Here is an 18,639-nt window from a genome sequence, read left to right as displayed (position 1 = left end):
ACCACAGAACTCCAAACCATAAAAACTCCCTTTGCTCTCAGGTCTTGACCCACTGTCCAGTTGGAACATTTGTGCGTGGCTCAGCCTCTGACAGAGATAGTCATGGCCAAAGAAACCAACACAAAGCCCATCAAAAGGAAGAGGAGATTATTTTTTATTGCGTTCACGTTCAGGCTGGTCACTTCTTGTTTCCTCTGTTGTTCAGTACTGTACTGTGGGTTCCCTCATAACAGACTCATGACTGACATTTCTACCCCCCTTTCATTCACCTCTAAAGGAGCCACCAAAGACATGGGGAAAATGTTGGGTGGGGAAGAGGCTGAGAAGGACCCTGATGCGGAGAAAAAGGAGGAGGAAAGACAAGAGGCACTTCGACAACAGGAGGAGGAGAGGAAGGCAAAATATGCAAAAATGGAATCGGAGAGAGAAAACGTCCGACAGGGCATCAGGGATAAGGTAAAAATGTCATCATGTTGAACGATGAATCTTATGCAAATAGCTTCAACCCCGTTGCACGGTTCATACTCACATGTGATTGCCTCCCGATGCAAAACTCATGCATGCATTATCATAATGTAAAGCCGCTGTGTGTGTTTATGTGTGTGTCTGACTGTCTGTCTGTCTCTGCATAACCAAACAATGCACTATGCTTGTTAAATTCCTATTTGATCATTACTTCTCGCTGTCATCCAATGCTGAGAATATGGCAGCTTGGTTCAGTAGTGGTGTCTTTTGAACCTGGTAGGAGAAGCTTGACTTGATATAACCTCAAAGAAACTTACTTTAGTGTTGGAAAATCCTGAGGGCCCTCGTTTTGGTCCAGCAGAAAAAGACAGAAATTACAGTGCAGCTTCAGCAAACGTTGGACACCGAAGACTGTGGAAGACTTTTTTGTGTGACCCTGAATAAGAGAGAGCAGGAATAAGAGTCCAACACAAGGGAGCTAAAGCAGTGAAATGGCATCGGGCTTTAAAACCAGAATGTTAACAGACTTATTTTTCAGAGAAATGTACCTTAACTTCCAACATAAAAGATGTGATCAGTCTTTAAACCAGACTTAAAGGTTTCCTCGATGTATGGAATCTGTAAATATTACTAAGCATGGAGTAATGCGTGGATCATCACCCGCTGTGAGATAACCAACTTCCTATTTGATGCCGATCAATTGCTATGCAAAGAGATCCATGTTATGCAAAGAGATCCATGTTATGCAAAGAGATCCATGTTATGCAAAGAGAGAGGGCTAAAGACGCAGCGTCTTATTGGCGGCACTGGCACCCAGCGGGCCTCATTTACACCAGGATTAAGACTGCATCTCCATGTTCCGCTCCACAACGTGACTGAAATGCACCAACATCTCTGTTGATCTTCTCCAACATGCACAACCACTATTGGCATCAGCAAAAAGCTACGGCTCCTCCAGTAACTTCTGGCAAGCTAGCGCTGCCTCTATTGTGTATTGTGTAAAGCAGTGAGGAATTGAGTGAGCTTATTTCATTTTTCAAGCCTCAAAGATGAGAGAACGCTTTTTCTAGGAGGCCTAACATGAAAGAATCATGAAAACTGAGCTAATTCATATTGGCAGATAAAATATGATCAGTCTGATGAATTTTAATGAATGTCTTACACACTTTTGATTTGTGTAATCATGACAAAAGGAGGCAAAACATAATCATTAGCATTAGCAAAGCCAACACCTCGTTTGGTCGTCTTTCCTTCCAGTTCTCTGCTGCCAGTGACTGGAACGAATTGAAAAATCGCTGAAGCTGGAGACTTACATTTCCCTCACTAACTTTAAACATCAGCTCTCTGAGCAGCTAACCGATCGCTGCAGCTGTACATAGTCCATCTGTAAATACCCCACCCAATCTAACTACCTCATCCCCATATTGTTTATATTTACTTTGTTGCTCTTTTGAACACATCACTACTTACACACCATCATCTGCTCATCATCATCTGCTCATCTATCACTCCAGTGTTAATCTGCTAATTTGTAATTACTTTGCTACTATGGCCTATTTATTGCCATACCTCCTCATGCCATTTGCACACACTGTATATAGACGTTTTTTTTATTCTATTGTGTTATTGACTGTACGCTTGTTTATTCCATTTGTAACTCTGTGTTGTTGTTTCTGTTGCACTGCTTTGCTTTATCTTGGCCAAGTCGCAGTTGTAAATGAGAACTTGTTCTCAACTAGCTTACCTGGATAAATAAAGGTGAAATAAAACATAAAAAAATAAAAACAATTTCAGTACGCCTTAGACAGTACTGAGAGCACTCCCCGCCTTCCCCTTTCTTTGAGTCCCCGTTCACAAACCATATCCTCTCTGTGGCTAAAAAAGACGAGATCCATCCTCCTTTAAGATATTTACTGGCTGAGAATCACATGAATTTATGCTTGGGAGAGTTGCAAAGGGCTCACAGGAGAGTCCCAACTCATCTTCCGCATCCGTGTCCTAGGATGTTACATCAGTCAGGCAGTCTACATGTACTCCCCTCTTCAGCATCCGGCAGTAACTCACCAGGAGCTCTCCCAGCCAGAGGTCTACTATAGAGGCCAAATCCTTGCTCGCTTAGTGGGAGGCTAACCTGGCTCATCTCAGAGAAAGCACTCCTGTTTTGATCATACTGTGCACTATAATAGGCTCTCTTGTTGTATATCACGGTGATTGATTGGTTAATGGCTTGATTGGTTGATTGATTGTTATTTACTGTCCTGCAAGAGGAAATTATTTCCACTTTCCATAATGTGTTTTACACTGCTTGATCAAAGACAAGAGAATGTTGAGATATTTTCTAACAATAATGGGTACATACAACCATTAAGATATGTTGTCTATTATTCTTTCATTCTTTGAAAGGGGCGGGGCATAAGATCTTTGTATTACTATGCAAATTGTTGAAGGAGGCAAGGTTGAGTGCCAGACGTCTCAATGCCAAGTAGGTCTACATTATGTGTAATCCAGGGTAGGCTGAGTGGACTTTCCCTGTAATTCTCTATCATAAAATCTACTATTAATGTATTATTATGAGTAGTATGTTGTCACGGTGAGGTGCACAAAACTTTACTGAGACTGAAGTGGGACCCACATTTGATAGAAATGACTTAAGAGCATGTGTGAAGTGAAGTTGACATTTGTTGCCTAAAGTGGACGCCTTTGTTTGTTTGCTGTTCCAGTACGGCATCAAGAAGAAGGAGGAGAAGGAAGCCGAGGCCCAGGCTGCTTTGGATCAGGCAGCAGAGGGGAGTCTTACCCGCCCCAAGAAGGCCGTCCCAGCCGGCTGTGGTGATGAGGAGGAGGAAGAGGAAAGTATCATGGACACGGTCATGAAATTCCTCCCTGGTCCATTTATGGATATGTTCAATAAAAAGTAACAGTGTTGGCGGTATTAGATTGTTAACCTTCCAACATACATAACCAAGGCCACCACCCCAACCAACCGTTCTTCACCCATACATCCCCGTTTCTAAGAGCCCTGGATTTGATCAGCGCACCATAATATTTGTCCTTAACTTTAATGATCTGATCTATCCATGTGTTACATTGTCTTGTTTGGAAGGAAGACCACTGATTGGTGATACCATGACGTGATGTATGAACCTATGTAACATCTGCATAGATCCAACACCTTAACTTAAAGACAAATTTGATGCCAGGTTTTCAAGGTGTCCAGGCCTTAGAATGTGATCTGACAAACTATAATCCACAATTTTTGTTTGTAAATAATAGCCTCTGGATTAAAATGAATATATGTGAGTACCAGAAAATATATAAAGAGTATAAGCCATAATTTAAACATTTAAGACGTTCTCCAAATCAGATAAACATTTGATTACATTTAGCTGTTTTGTTCTTGATGAAATTGATACATCCATGTAGTTTTTATTGGTTCTTCATTGATCATTTTAATACTGTTCTCTGTCCCAAAACATTCATAGGTTTTAATGTTGAAAATTATACTGGTAATTGTAACAATGTTGTAAACCATAAAGAAAATGGATCATTCATTCAACAACAAATGTTTTTCAAGCATGCCGTTGATAGATTTTGTGGAGTACAGTACATTTACAAATTCCATTACATTTGGTATGATTAAGTGAAATACATTCATATTTAAGGCAATAACTCTGGTTTTCAATTTTGTTTCGATGACACTACTAGACATCCTAACTGTTCTTCCTTGAGGTGATAGATGTCCTCGATAAAAATGCTCAACAAAAAAACAATGATACACCTGTGCTAAAAATATAAACCCATAGTTGTTGCTAACTCGATCTGCTTGGCTCATAAACAGTAGGACTTGTGAGAATCAAATCCAGAAAATACAATTGGACGTAGAGGGCTATATGTTAACTATTCTAATTTCCATATCTGTAAATAGATTTACTAGATGTACTTATAGTTTTGTCAACCACAACTATGTTGTGAACACACTTTATGTGAAACAGACAGTGACAATGGTGCAATATATTGTTCGAAATGAAGTTGTCCTGTGTCCGTTGGTTAACTAAAGGGAGTGCAATCCCGAATCAGCAAAAACAGACAATCTTCATTGTTATGTGTTGAGCTTAATACATGTTGTGTGTATAGACACAATGTTGTCTGACTAGTAACGGCGAAGCATATGACTTCAGTCCAAAGTGTTTCATTTTGCCAAGTAGGGAAAGAGGTGGAGGATTTGTTTCATGTAGGGTGTTTTATCACATTGATCATTTCAACCAGTACGGGTCATTGTCTCTCAGTGGGATTTGGTTTGTGGTTCTTCCATACCATGAATTTGTGTTCTAAACTCTACAGAGATTGCAGGACAAGACCGTTTTTGCTAATAACTTGAGAGGCATGCATACACCATAGGAAACCGTTGTCCTCCGATAAGTTCTTCTATATGTTGTCATTTTTTCCCCCAGAGGTCAATATGTACATTTCCCCAGACGTTTCTGTCATTCAGTTGTACCACAGAACTCCAAATGTTTAAAGTTCTTTCATCCCTTTCCTTCAATTTCTTAATTTAAAATTAATTAAGCTGTAGTGTACATTCCAAATATTTCAGACATTCCATAGGGCCTGCGCAGGCTTCATAGGGTCTTGGACAACAAATATGACAAATATGATTTTGTCTTTAGTATGAAGAGAATGGCTTTGATGCTCTTCTGTAACTGTGGGGATTTATTTTCTTGTGTTGAGGTAGATACAACACATGACCAAGTAAATGTCAATAGCTATCTAGCCTGCCATGTACAGAAAAAAAGTCCAACATGTAATCAAAGAGAAAGACAAAATGCGCTATAGCAGCTAGCTAACTTATAGAGTGCTGGCTAACAGATAGATTGTTAAGCCTTTATTTTGGCAGTGAACAAGCTAGCTAGCTAGCATTTGTCAATGATGCACAATCCGAGTAACCGTTTGCTTTCAGTGCCATTGTAATTTGCTTACAAACCAATGGATGTTGAGTGTACTAGACAAGTATCAAGCCGTTTACCGATGGCATTTGTGAAACTGCCACTGTTTATATCAGCCCAGTGTTGATGCTAGTTAGATTCAAGATTAGCCTTTAGAAACCTGCCAAGTGTGATTCTGGGGCCTGTAGTAGCTGTGAAAGAGAAGAAAAATCTGCATGATGTAAAACCTAGCTACATAGTATGCTCTCAAACCTTCATGCCAATTGCCTACAAAGTTTGTAGCTAGACATATGAAAGACACAACATTAAGGTCATTTATAGAGCACATTCATTGAACTTCCTGTGATTTTTATGTACTTGTGAACTGCCTTCAGCCTCTATTTTATCAATGTGGTAAAACGTGGCTGATTAACGACCAATACTTGTTGATATTATACAATTATACCACTTCTCTTTATTAGTCATTGGCACATGCATGCATCGACAGCATTCAATTAATCATTGACATGTTTTCTTCTATTAAAAACCAAAGAATAGTCTTGTTAGTGATAGACTGTCTCACCAAGTTCATATTTTAAATTTCTTTATGTCATGTTTTGTTAATTGAAATTCTCAGGTATTCTAGCTTTTCTTTTGTACGTTTTTACCCATTACATTTTTTAGTGTTCATGTAATGACCACAACATATTTTGAAAATGTAGTATTTCATTATTAGCGACCAAGCACATAGCATCTTTCATCTACGAGGATAATGGATAGATAGCATCTGGTTTGCCCCTTGTCCATAAATACAAAGCTACTGTAACTGCCCATCCCAACAAGGTTTTCCAGCAATTTACAGTCTGAAATTCTGTCAAAGTTCCAGATTTGCTTCTTGGAACATATTGTAGAACATTATTCAATTCCGAAAGTCCTCACCTTTTAACTACAAAATGGCATCATTGCCTTATGGTCATCATCACCTAATTACTCCACATTGCGCAAAAAAAAATAGCCACTTATTGACCACTGTCTGAAGAAACAAGTCACATGTCTAATAAAAATGTGTTAGCGATTCTATGGTTGCGTTTACACAGGCAGCCCAATACAATTTTTTCCCCCGATAATTGATCTTTTGACCAATCAGATCAACTCTGAAAAAAATCTGATGTGAAGAGGTCTGATGTGATTGGTTAAAAGACCAATTTGTCGAAAAAAAATAATCAGAATTGGTCTGCCTGTGTAGACGCAACCTAATATACACCATGTCAGATTATCAAGTTAAACCATAACTTTTCAAGTTAAACCATTCTTTCATTTCAACCCTCAATTAACCATCAATATGATAAAAACTGCCTGACAAAAATGCCACTTAAAATATTCCATTGTTGTGACTTGAATGTAACTGTCTGATGTTTCTATCTTCGCATAGTCTTTGACTGTTTAACTGTGTTGAGAAGATGCTTATTCTGGTGCAGTTTTATGTCTGTATCATTCCTGTTTACGTCCACTGGTGGTTGTTCTTCGAGAAATCTGTATCTTTTGTATTTTTTGTATTGTAAAATCTTCTCACCCTTCTCTCTCTCTCTCTCTCTCTCTATTTGTTGACAATTGTATGCATGCTTATGGTGTGCGATGTAGGCAAGGTTGTTAAGATAATTGTTTGTGTCTTCTGTGTTGGAAAGCTCCACCTGACAGCCTCGCTGCATGCCATTTCAGGCTGATCTTTTAGTCTCTGTAACATTCCAGCCAAAATGGAATCACCGCACACTCTGAGAATAAAGTGATTTCATATAATTGTTCATTGTCTTGTGTTTCTAATGGTTCACTGTATATCATAATTCTCATAAATAATTCAAAAGCAATGCAGTGATATTATAGGGGAATGAGACGTACAATATTTTTTAGGACTGCAGAAGAAGACAAAATTCCAAAACCTCAATATGAAATTATTCTCGTCTTATTTGAGTAAAGCAACTACATTACGTTTGCAGGCAACAATGTATCACTTGTAACAGTTTTTGTCCATTGCTGATGTTTGTTTTCATTTCAACATGGCTGTTATGCATCTTCACGTTTACCAAGAAATTTGACATCTATTCAATAAAAGCGAAAGGGCTGTGAACAGAATGTACTGTGTCGTTCAAATGGTGATTGGATCCTGTTTCCAAAAGATTTACCTGGTAATCATGTCGCAGGGAGAGTGGAATAGGGAAGTCAATGCCATGCAAATGGTGCTCCTCTTATAGCAAAGTCTGTTTGCCATAAGAGGGTCTCTGATATGACAGGAAACCTTGTACAGATGTAGGATAGTAATTTGAGCCAGTTTGCTACAGCAGGAAAGTAATCTTGCAGTAACAGGAAATGTGAATTATTATGTGGATTATAATAATTAATGGTTATTTTTGTAGGTGTTGATACATTTTTCATTAGGGTAAATCAAGTCAAAAAATTCAAAGTGGAAGCCTTTTAAAACTAAAAAAAAACAGTACAAGTTCACATTTCCTGCTTTGCAGAGTGATCAGATTAAGATTCTACATCTGTACATCAAACGAATCCACTAGAAAGATGATGGAAGTTTGCCCAGCAAAGGTTATATAAATCGATTATTTTGGGGATTATTTTAAATGCCAAAGCATAGGACTCGATGATGGGATATTTTCTAGCGTTTTACTCTTATGCAAGCAGCATTTAGTTTGATTCTTAATGAACCCCCTAGAGATGATGTCTGCACCCCCGTGTACATTTAATTAGCATAATAAAAATATCCCCATACAAATCTGCCAAGTTCAAACTAGAGATATCAGATTTTTCACATTGGATGCGTCTCAATCCACCGCATCCGCACAATGTCGCACTTCCGCTTGAGCGGTGTTTCTCAGACCATGTGACATCCCAAAAATCGGTCTTCTTACAAAATCGTCTGTAGCGTCCAAACGGTTTGGCCTATAAAGTATTAACCCCTCTATGGAAGAATTATTCAGAAAACTTGAATGTCCTCAAAGTGGCAATTCATCTTGCAGGAGTCATAAAACATATAACATCTAAAAATGTACAATTAGTAGCAAAGGATATTTACAAGGCAATAGGCAGGGTAAGTGCAATTTCATAGTGAAAGTGCTAAGTGCAGTTAGTTCAACATTTGTTAAGTTTCAGAATTGCATTCGGAATAAAAGAGAACTTGGCCCTATTTAACCTTAGGCCCTATTTAACCTTATTTAACCTATTTAACCTTAGGTAATCTGTACCTGCTTACAGAGGGAAGGAGCTGGAATTCAGGGTGGAGTGGATTGGAAGAATCAACCACTATTACTCTCATGAACACAATGGTGTTCTCTGTTTTTCTCTACGACCCCCACAAGCGATCTGCCAACTTCTGTCTGTTGCGTCCGAACAGTTTGGGCTACACGCTAAAATGACCCATCTTTTGCGCTAGGATGCCCACAGGCCTCACAACCCGTCTGAAAGTCCCCCGGTTGAAAACATTTATGGAAGTATACATGGAGACTGTTTAGTGCCAAAGACAAAGGGGTTAAATACATGTACAAAAATCAATGTTTCCTGATCTTTCTGATATCTCTCAGATATAGGACAGATACTTCAGAACAAACTTCCTTTAGATTTTTAGGGGGACTGTCTGCTATACCATGTAGTGAATCTATTATTCAATGCCCCCCCCCCCCCCCCCCCCCCCCCGGCTTAGACAGTGCTTAGACTGTAATGGGTTAATGAACAGTCAAAGGTTGCAAGCATAGCTTTCTGTTTGTACAGAGTTATATGTATAGAGAGCAGCAGGGCTTTTGTGTACGTACATTTACTTAGCAATTCTATTTTGTTGTTCATCACCTCACTCAAAAAGCTCTCCATTTGAGCAGGTGCCATTCCATCCATATCTTCCAATGTAATTGTCTTTTGCTTCAATGTCCAACCCTCTTATGTTTTAGAATTAAGTAATTAATTAGACCGTTTTACAGTGACATAAGAAGATGAACACCGGACTCTGTCCTACACAACTATTACTCTACCCTGTGGAGGTTTAGCATTGCAATTCTTTCATTTCAAATCTGATTCTCTCCGTGGACATTTTCACAAGTTGTTAACCTATCAGACTTAATTGAACACATTTTTTGCTTATAAAAAAGTAGCTGATGATATACCAACTACACGCCCTTCGGTTAATGGTGGGAAAGCAGAACCCTCTGCAGTATCTGCGTCAACAGATGTTTCATGGCTGTATGCTCTGCCAGCTATCACGAGGAGATTTCCCTCGTCTCGAAAGGTTGCTGAACGTGCAACATGGCTCCTCATTTGGATCAAAACTGTAAACAACAACAGAGACGCACAATAAAGTATCATTAATATTCAGTAAACTCCTCACAACAACGGTTTTGTACTGATTTGAGGACTTCCATGGAGACAATCCACACTGTTAAGTCGATAAATAAAGACTGATTTTCCACATCATTATTCAGCAAACTGTACTGTTTAGCACACAGCAGAGTCTCTGTCCACTCCTTCGCATTATTAGCCCGAGGTCTCACTGCAGGACATGGGGAAATAAATCAATTCCATTAGCATTCATACTCAGGGGTGGCCTTTTCATACCCAGCTGCCTCCCCACTCTCCAAACACCACTCAGAGCTATGGGGGAGCCGGGCCTCTATTGGTGTCCTGCAGACATGCAAAATCAATGTCAATTAATTGTTCTCCACTGGGCACCACAGAAGCCAGCCCACAGAATGGCTGTGCGCCTACGCTCCTAGGCTTCTGCTCCATAGAAAAGGATTTCACTCTTGATCACTTAGGCTTGCCCGGCAATTCTCCCCACTCCAAAGGCACGGGTTTCCCCACAGACTCAAAAACAAGTCGATAGCAAAGGAAAGTTCCAGTAATGATCTAATTTGTGGAATAACTACATTCAGTTTAGTGTTCCATGGTCAAGGAGATTCCCTACGGTGTACTGCAGTGGTCACCAACTGGTCTATCAATCCTAGTCGATCAACAAACATTTTTGTGGAAAAGCCTTTCTATTTGTAGTTCCACTTGATTCAGAAGCCCTGCGCACCAGGTAGGCAGTGTTCCCATTTTGAACCATTTCCTTAGTCTGAAAAGACAAACTCCGCCTACCTGGTGGACCAGTAGATCTGTGGCTAAATCAATCGGATAGCTCAAATCCCCTTGCCTATAGCTTCCATGAACTCGGCGACAGCAAAGTTTGATACTAGCCTACGTGAGATTTCATAACTTTTAAAACCATGACCAGGGAGAGACTGTCAAAGAATACAGCAAAGAGCTGCTTTGACTTCATGTTTACATTTTTATTCATCAGTCAACACTAGTTTTATTCAAAACATAAAACGCACTTCTCCCTACTTCCACTCGAGCCACGAATAAGTAGCCTAGTGTCTTGATAGGCCTGCATTTTTTATTATTAAATGCGTGTCGTGTCTCTTTTAATTTAGAGAAATATTTTCATTTCTCTGGTCATAGTAGCAACATGAATTTGTGTATGATGCAGATATGGTGCGACTCGAGTTTCGCCATCATAAGACCCATAAGTCTCACTGGAGGAAAGGAAGGAGGGAGCAGTGACTGTGAGGCGGACCCTCTGCTGCTCTCTCCCTCCCTCTGCTGAGACTAATGCCGTGTTCAAAACAACTGGGAAGTCTCCAACTTCAGTGCATTCAAGACAACCAGGAACTCAAAAAACGAAGCTTTGAACGGCCATCCAACTCGGAATTTCAAGTCGGAGACTCTGGTATATTTCTGGAGCTCTGACTTAACGACCTGAAGATGACTGACGTCATGATTTGACCTCATTTTCCCCCCAGAGTTCCCAGTTGTCTTGAAAGCACCATGACCATCAGATGCAGGTAACGTCAGTCCAGTAAAATCAAAAGCGAATGATTTGCAAATTATTGCAATTTATGCTCAGCTATGAGTCGCAAGTGCTGCACCAACTGATCTATTTAAAAAAAAATATGGTCTGAGAAGAACAATATTGTCAGGCCAGGCAGATCGCCAATATGCTGTGATAATGTATTAGGCCTACTGCACAAATCTCATTCCCACAGAACTGTTTTTATTAGGTACATTTTACATTGTTTAAGACATGTTTAAATACAAACCTGAGCGGTAGATCTCGGCTTGCTTTTTGACTGCGAAAGTGATCTTGACTCAGAAAAGGTTGGTGACCACTGGTGTACTGTATAGCACCTGGTGTATATTTTAGTTTGGTTTTGTTCATGAAGACCATATTAGATGCTCTTTTTGAGTCAGAGAGGAAAACAAAGAAATGGTGGTCGTCCTTGCAAATATCAACATCTTTGTTCTCTTATCAAACTATTCCAAATGGGCACACCAGATAAGCTTAGTGTGCATCTGCACAGATTCTCCTCTGTTTTGCATATTGATTGCATGTAAATGGTGGATCGAGGGGAGCACGATTCATTTCAAACCCATCAGACATCCATTTAACTGTCGTCAGACGTCCAGGGGACTCTTTCCCCCCACAACTCTGAACCATGGGAGCTAGATAGGTAGTGTGGCCTGGGAGGCCCAGATTGACAACTCAATTGACAGGAGATTGGAGCAGCAGCGACGGTTCAGATGAAGCTATAATGGGTCCAGTTAATGAATAAAGTATCCCAGAGACCTTCGCCGTAATAGGGACAGGTGTGGGAACCCTTCCCCATCCCCCAGTGACAGGAGTCTGTGGAATTATACAGCATTTAGTTTCAGATTGGACCCCTGGATGACTTTCTCCATTTCATAGTGTTAAAAGGAGCAACGAATGGCTGGGAAAGATAAAAGTCATGTTTGAGAGATCTTCTGACCTCAATTAGTGAGTGTGTCCCCTCAGAGTTTTAGGCTCTGGCATAAGATGATGGCCCGACTATGTCACCTCCTCTGACGTGCCTGGCCCGATTTAGATTTAGAGCCATGCATAAAAAAACATCCACAATAAATAAACTATGTACACTAGATGATAAATACTGCATGTTTCTCCATACATACGATGGATTACCAACATATTATTTTTCTGATCTCTGCATCAATATATAGTATATATCGTTCTTTCTAAATATTGTATCAGAAGACATACTCTCTGTCACATGCATTGAACGTTACCTGTATGGCTATTCAGCTGATATAGTTGAAAGTTCAGCCTTTTTGTCAATCTACTTGGTTGTATTTTAGAATGCATAACCTGTACACTTCAGCTTTCTTCTTTTTTTTCACAACTTCAATTTATCACTAACAATCACATGGAGATGAAATTTTTGTTTTTTAAATTTATGTTTCACCCTCCTTATTTCACCAGGTAAGTTGACTGAGAACACATTCTCATTTACAGCAACAACCTGGGGAATAGTTACAGGGAAGAGGAGGAGGGATAAAAGAGCCAATTGGAAGCTGGGAATGATTAGGTGGGCACGATGGGAATTTAGCCAGACCACACCCCTACTCTTACAGTGGGGCAAATAAGTATTTAGTCAGCCACCAATTGTGCAAGTTCTCCCACTTAAAAAGATGAGAGGCCTGTAATTTTCATCATAGGTACACTTCAACTATGACAGACAAAACGAGAAGAAAAAAAATCCGGAAAATTACATTGTAGGATTTTTAATGATTTTATTTGCAAATTATGGTGGAAAATAAGTATTTGGTCACCTACAAACAAGCAAGATTTCTGGCTCTCACAGACCTGTAACTTCTTCTTTAAGAGGCTCCTCTGTCCTCCACTCGTTACCTGTATTAATGACACCTGTTTGAACTTGTTATCAGTATAAAAGACACCTGTCCACAACCTCAAACAGTCACACTCCAAACTCCACTATGGCCAAGACCAAAGAGCTGTCAAAGGACACCAGAAACAAAATTGTAGACCTGTACCAGGCTGGGAAGACTGAATCTGCAATAGGTAAGCAGCTTGGTTTGAAGAAATCAACTGTGGGAGCAATTATTAGGAAATGGAAGACATACAAGACCACTGATAATCTCCCTCGAACTGGGGCTCCACGCAAGATCTCACCCCGTGGGGTCAAAATGATCACAAGAACGGTGAGCAAAAATCCCAGAACCACACGGGGGGACCTAGTGAATGACCTGCAGAGAGCTGGGACCAAAGTAACAAAGCCTACCATCAGCAAGGGCATTGAAGATGAAACGTGGCTGGGTCTTTCAGCATGACAATGATCCCAAACACACCGCCCGGGCAACGAAGGAGTGGCTTCGTAAGAAGCATTTCAAGGTCCTGGAGTGGCCTAGCCAGTCTCCAGATCTCAACCCCATAGAAAATCTTTGGAGGGAGTTGAAAGTCCGTGATGCCCAGCAACAGCCCCAAAACATCACTGCTCTAGAGGAGATCTGCATGGAGGAATGGGCCAAAATACCAGCAACAGTGTGTGAAAACCTTGTGAAGACTTACAGAAAACGTTTGACCTCTGTCATTGTTATATACCCTTTGTTGGCAAAGTATTGAGATAAACTTTTGTTATTGACCAAATACTTATTTTCCACCATAATTTGCAAATAAATTCATAAAAAAATCCAACAATGTGATTTTCTGGATTTTTTTTCTCATTTTGTCTGTCATAGTTGAAGTGTACCTATGATGAAAATTACAGGCCTCATCTTTTTAAGTGGGAGAACTTGCACAATTGGTGGCTGACTAAATACTTTTTTGCCCCACTGTATGTTAACTGCCATGAGATCTTTAGTGACCACAGAGATCCTGGACACCCGTTTAAAATCTCCCATCCGAAAGACGGCACCCTACACAGGACAATGTCCCCAATCACTTCCCTTAGGCATTGGGATATTGTTGGGGGGACCAGCACCCTCCAACACCACTTCCAGCAGCATCTGGTCTCCCATCCAGAGACCAACCCTGCTTAGCTTCAGAGGCAAGCCAGCAGTGGGATGCAGTTGGTGCGCTATAGAAGTATGCCATTTGAAATGTTTTATTTTATTTAACCTTTATTTAACTAGGCAAGTCAGTTATCAACAAATTCTTATTTACAATGACGGCCTACCCTGGCCAAACCCGGGCGACACTGGGACAATTGTGCGCCGCCCTATGGGACTCCCAATCACGGCCGGATGTGATACAGCCTGGATTCAAACCAGGGACTGTAGTGATGTCTCTTGCATTGAGATGCAGTGCCTTAGACAGCGGCGCCACTCGGGAGCCCTCGATGTGGAATCATCACAGAGCTATCCAGAGTGTATTTCTGCAACAAGCTTTATTACCTTTAAACACAGACCAACTAAATATTGCTGTACATTCTCCCAGAGTAAATCTCTCCTCTTTACTTCTCAGAAAGCGGTGCTCGGGAGCTCCACTGAGCTGCAAAATTGAACTGCCAGCCATCTATGGAGATATGATAACTGAGGGTAATGTTCTGAACCTGACATCTTAACTTCCACTAGAAAGCGGAATCGGAGTAGAGCGTTTTAAGTAATGGCGATAAAAGCTCGGAGCAAGTATGAAAAAAAGAAACTCAAGTGCGGTCGGCAGTTGAAGTAAGGAGCATCTCGTCCACAAAGGAAAGCCGTTGATATCTTATTATCCAACTGATTGATGAAACATCTGGGCCACTCAGTCCACGTTCTCCGCAACCCTCCATCCACTTACTCTTCCACCCACCCAGGCCTAAACCAAAGCATTTTCATCCGATCAGAATACCAATTAGGCCTACTTATTGTTTGTAGCCTAATTGCCTGACATCAAATGCAAGACACTCAGTTGTTCCACAGCCAAGAGACTAGACTGGATTTATGCAAAGTGAACTGTGCCCCATTCAAAGTAAATGAGTAGCTATGAAATTGAAATTCAGGCTTTTGTTTCAGAAGTTTCCAATGTTAGCCCGAGTTCGTAATGTCGCATCTATAGTTTCTAGTCGCAAGATAGAACTATTGAAGAGAACATTTCCTTCAAATTGATTGACTGTCTAAAGCCTTACAATAAGGAATGCTGATATCGTCAATCTCTTCAATGCTGTTTGTTTTTTAAGCAAAAAATGAGATCTTATTTATAGTTTAGCTAATTCTGTATATATTCTTAAGATGCATTTACTTGAACAGCTCCTTATACTTTAATAGAATCAACACATTATTTTAGGAAATAATCTAAAGATCATAAATAGCATACATGTATTGTTATGTACAGTGGGGAGAACAAGTATTTGATACACTGCCGATTTTGCAGGGTTTCCTACTTACAAAGCATGTAGAGGTCTGTAATTTTTATCATAGGTACACTTCAACTGTTGGGATGGTGTTCTTGGGGTTGTACTCATCCTTCTTCCTCCAAACACGGCGAGTGGAGTTTAGACCAAAAAGCTCTATTTTTGTCTCATCAGACCACATGACCTTCTCCCATTCCTCCTCTGGATCCTCCAGATGGTCATTGGCAAACTTCCGACGGGCCTGGACATGCGCTGGCTTGAGCAGGGGGACCTTGCGTGCGCTGCAGGATTTTAATCCATGACGGCGTAGTGTGTTACTAATGGTTTTCTTTGAGACTGTGGTCCCAGCTCTCTTCAGGTCATTGACCAGGTCCTGCCGTGTAGTTCTGGGCTGATCCCTCACCTTCCTCATGATCATTGATGCCCCACAAGGTGAGATCTTGCATGGAGCCCCAGACCGAGGGTGATTGACCGTCATCTTGAACTTCTTCCATTTTCTAATAATTGCGCCAACAGTTGTTGCCTTCTCACCAAGCTGCTTGCCTATTGTCCTGTAGCCCATCCCAGCCTTGTGCAGGTCTACAATTTATCCCTGATGTCCTTACACAGCTCTCTGGTCTTGGCAGTTGTGGAGAGGTTGGAGTCTGTTTGATTGAGTGTGTGGACAGGTGTCTTTTATACAGGTAACGAGTTCAAACAGGTGCAGTTAATACAGGTAATGAGTGGAGAACAGGAGGGCTTCTTAAAGAAAAACTAACAGGTCTGTGAGAGCCGGAATTCTTACTGGTTGGTAGGTGATCAAATACTTATGTCATGCAATAAAATGCAAATTAATTACTTAAAAATCATACATTGTGATTTTCTGGAATTTTGTTTTAGATTCCGTCTCTCACAGTTGAAGTGTACCTATGAAATTACAGACCTCTACATGCTTCGTAAGTAGGAAAACCTGCAAAATCGGCAGTGTATCAAATACTTGTTCTCCCCGCTGTATATCCATTGATTCTTGAGGAATATAACTTATAAATGCCTCATGAGCTTAGTTCAACTGTCACACTCCATGAGAACAATAATTTTGATATCATGGATGGTCAGTCCTTGCATCCATAGCTCTGTCTATTAATCTGAGAGTGGTTACATTTCTCCAGGCCCATCCCTCAGCTTTTCACCAAAACAGAGGCGGCAACTGTTTTGTTATTGTTTCATCTGTGGATGATCAAGATTTCAAAGTGTCACCAACAAAAAGTTTAACAATAGGCCTATAGAAAATGCAGCATATGGCATTAATTTTTCACATGTAAATAGCACTTTTCAGTACTGCTCAAAGCATGCCATTCCATGAGCGCAGCATTTATTTTTCAACTCGAACCATTGAGCCCAATCAGTCCTCCATGACAACAAAACCATAAACAACAGAGTAGGGCTGGTTAATAAATCCTTAGTTTTGGGGTTATGCTAAGGTAGAACAATTTGGCTAATCTATACTTCCATATTTCCAAGTCCTATTCTTGAAGATCAAGGAGTATAACATTTGTTGAAATGACTGGAATTCTGATAGACTTTGGTTTTTAATGTAAAGATATCCTTTAATCGTATTATTATATGTAGTAGAAAGCGGTGGGTTAAAATTAGCGTACATAACCAACCCATAAAGTAAAATGTAACATCCATATATGGCCAACTATATTTTGTCTTCTTCTAATGCCTCTTAAGGGGAAAGTAATCTAAAAGTAACTGAATGTAATCAGATTGCGTTACTGAGTTTGGGTAATCCAAAAGTTACTGATTACAATTTTCGACAGGTAACTGTAGCGGATTACATTTAGAAAGTAACCTACTCAACCCTGACCTTGGTAATACATTGCCCGAAACACAAGCAATTTTCTCAAAAGAACACCACAATAATACAATTTCTCACCATCCAAATTGGTAGAAAAACAAGCAACAAAACAAGAAAAAGAGCACGAGAATAGCAAATTATAAATTTGGGGTAAAGAGGGCATGGGGGACGGGCATGCTCCACTTGTTAAAGTGACACCAAATCAGTGGAAATAAGCGGCATGAATTGAGGAGATATAATTGGGAAGGAAAAAAAGAAGAAACTGAGACAAGATAGCACTTTACATTCCCACAAACCCCTGGGAGCAAAGAACACATACTAGTCCTTAGAATAATTTAACATAAACCACAGAGCGTACATAAAAAGGAGAGGGTAGCTTAATGTACCTTAGTGTATTTGTCGTTCTGAACCCGAGTCTAGTTCTTATAAAACTTAATTGTCACTTATTTTGAAAGTCCATTCTCAAGATGACACTCAAAATGAGGACACGTGATTCATAAAATGTGACACAATAGCTACTGTAAATCGGACAGTGCAGTTAGTTAACAAGAATTTAAGCTTTCAGCCGATATAAGACAGTTATATATACATGAATGTTTAATATTTATGATTATTTATTTGAATTGCATGCCCTCCAGTTTCACCAGAAGTTGTACCCCTAGCTGGACTCCTGATTACATACAGTGCTAGGGTTGTTTCAGGTTGTTTTAGTGCCATTTAGCCTACAGTATGCAACATGCCAATTGTGTAAATTAAGACACGATACAGAATGCAGGCTGAGTTTAACTTGGTTGCCTTCCAAAGCAGGGAATTACTGGCCTTTACCATATACAATTGTGCATGCAGTTCCCCTGTACAATGTTCCTGAATACGTGAAAGTCTGCCCAACACTCAACACGTTCCAGCTATAGTAGCAGTGTACACAAAACACACTGTGACACTACTCCTATAATATACCCCCTTTCACAGAGGCCAGAGGCTAATGCATTATGATAGCTCTCATGAGCTCTATACCCACAAATAACCAACATAGGCCTATACGAAAGGTACTGTTTTCAGTCTCGTTATTCTAGCATACTACTCTGCTACTGTGTGACATCGGGGCTAAGTAGTTTCCATTCTGGTATTATTTCATAGTTTACTATTGTCTCAGCAGTCTTCACCTGTCGCTTCCAGAGAAAGAGAGCATTGTGCACCCTGGAAAAGAAACCGATGAGAT

The 18,639-nt window shown here is 40.2% G+C and overlaps 1 protein-coding gene across 1 annotated transcript; it reads left to right on the top strand.

Annotated features, from left to right (window-relative positions):
* Window positions 1–237: 237 nt before the first annotated feature.
* On the top strand, window positions 238–3,383 carry LOC120061887 (complexin-1-like). The gene is made up of 2 exons (XM_039011664.1): window positions 238–456; window positions 3,186–3,383. Exons 1-2 carry the CDS (start codon window positions 238–240, stop codon window positions 3,381–3,383), a joined length of 417 nt encoding a protein of 138 aa, XP_038867592.1.
* The last annotated feature ends 15,256 nt before the right edge of the window (window positions 3,384–18,639 follow it).

Source organism: Salvelinus namaycush, chromosome 17 (assembly GCF_016432855.1).
Source record: "Salvelinus namaycush isolate Seneca chromosome 17, SaNama_1.0, whole genome shotgun sequence".
In the NCBI taxonomy this organism is placed as follows: domain Eukaryota; kingdom Metazoa; phylum Chordata; class Actinopteri; order Salmoniformes; family Salmonidae; genus Salvelinus; species Salvelinus namaycush.
This window is presented reverse-complemented; position numbering and strand designations above follow the sequence as displayed.

What these genes read in the sequence shown, in the direction of transcription:
- LOC120061887 (XM_039011664.1), top strand. Translation starts at nt 238, where the DNA reads ATGACTGACATTTCTACCCCCCTTTCATTCACCTCTAAAGGAGCCACC. An exon ending in GACAGGGCATCAGGGATAAG is followed by an intron (nt 457 to 3,185) that starts GTAAAAATGTCA and finishes TTGCTGTTCCAG; the next exon opens with TACGGCATCAAGAAGAAGGA.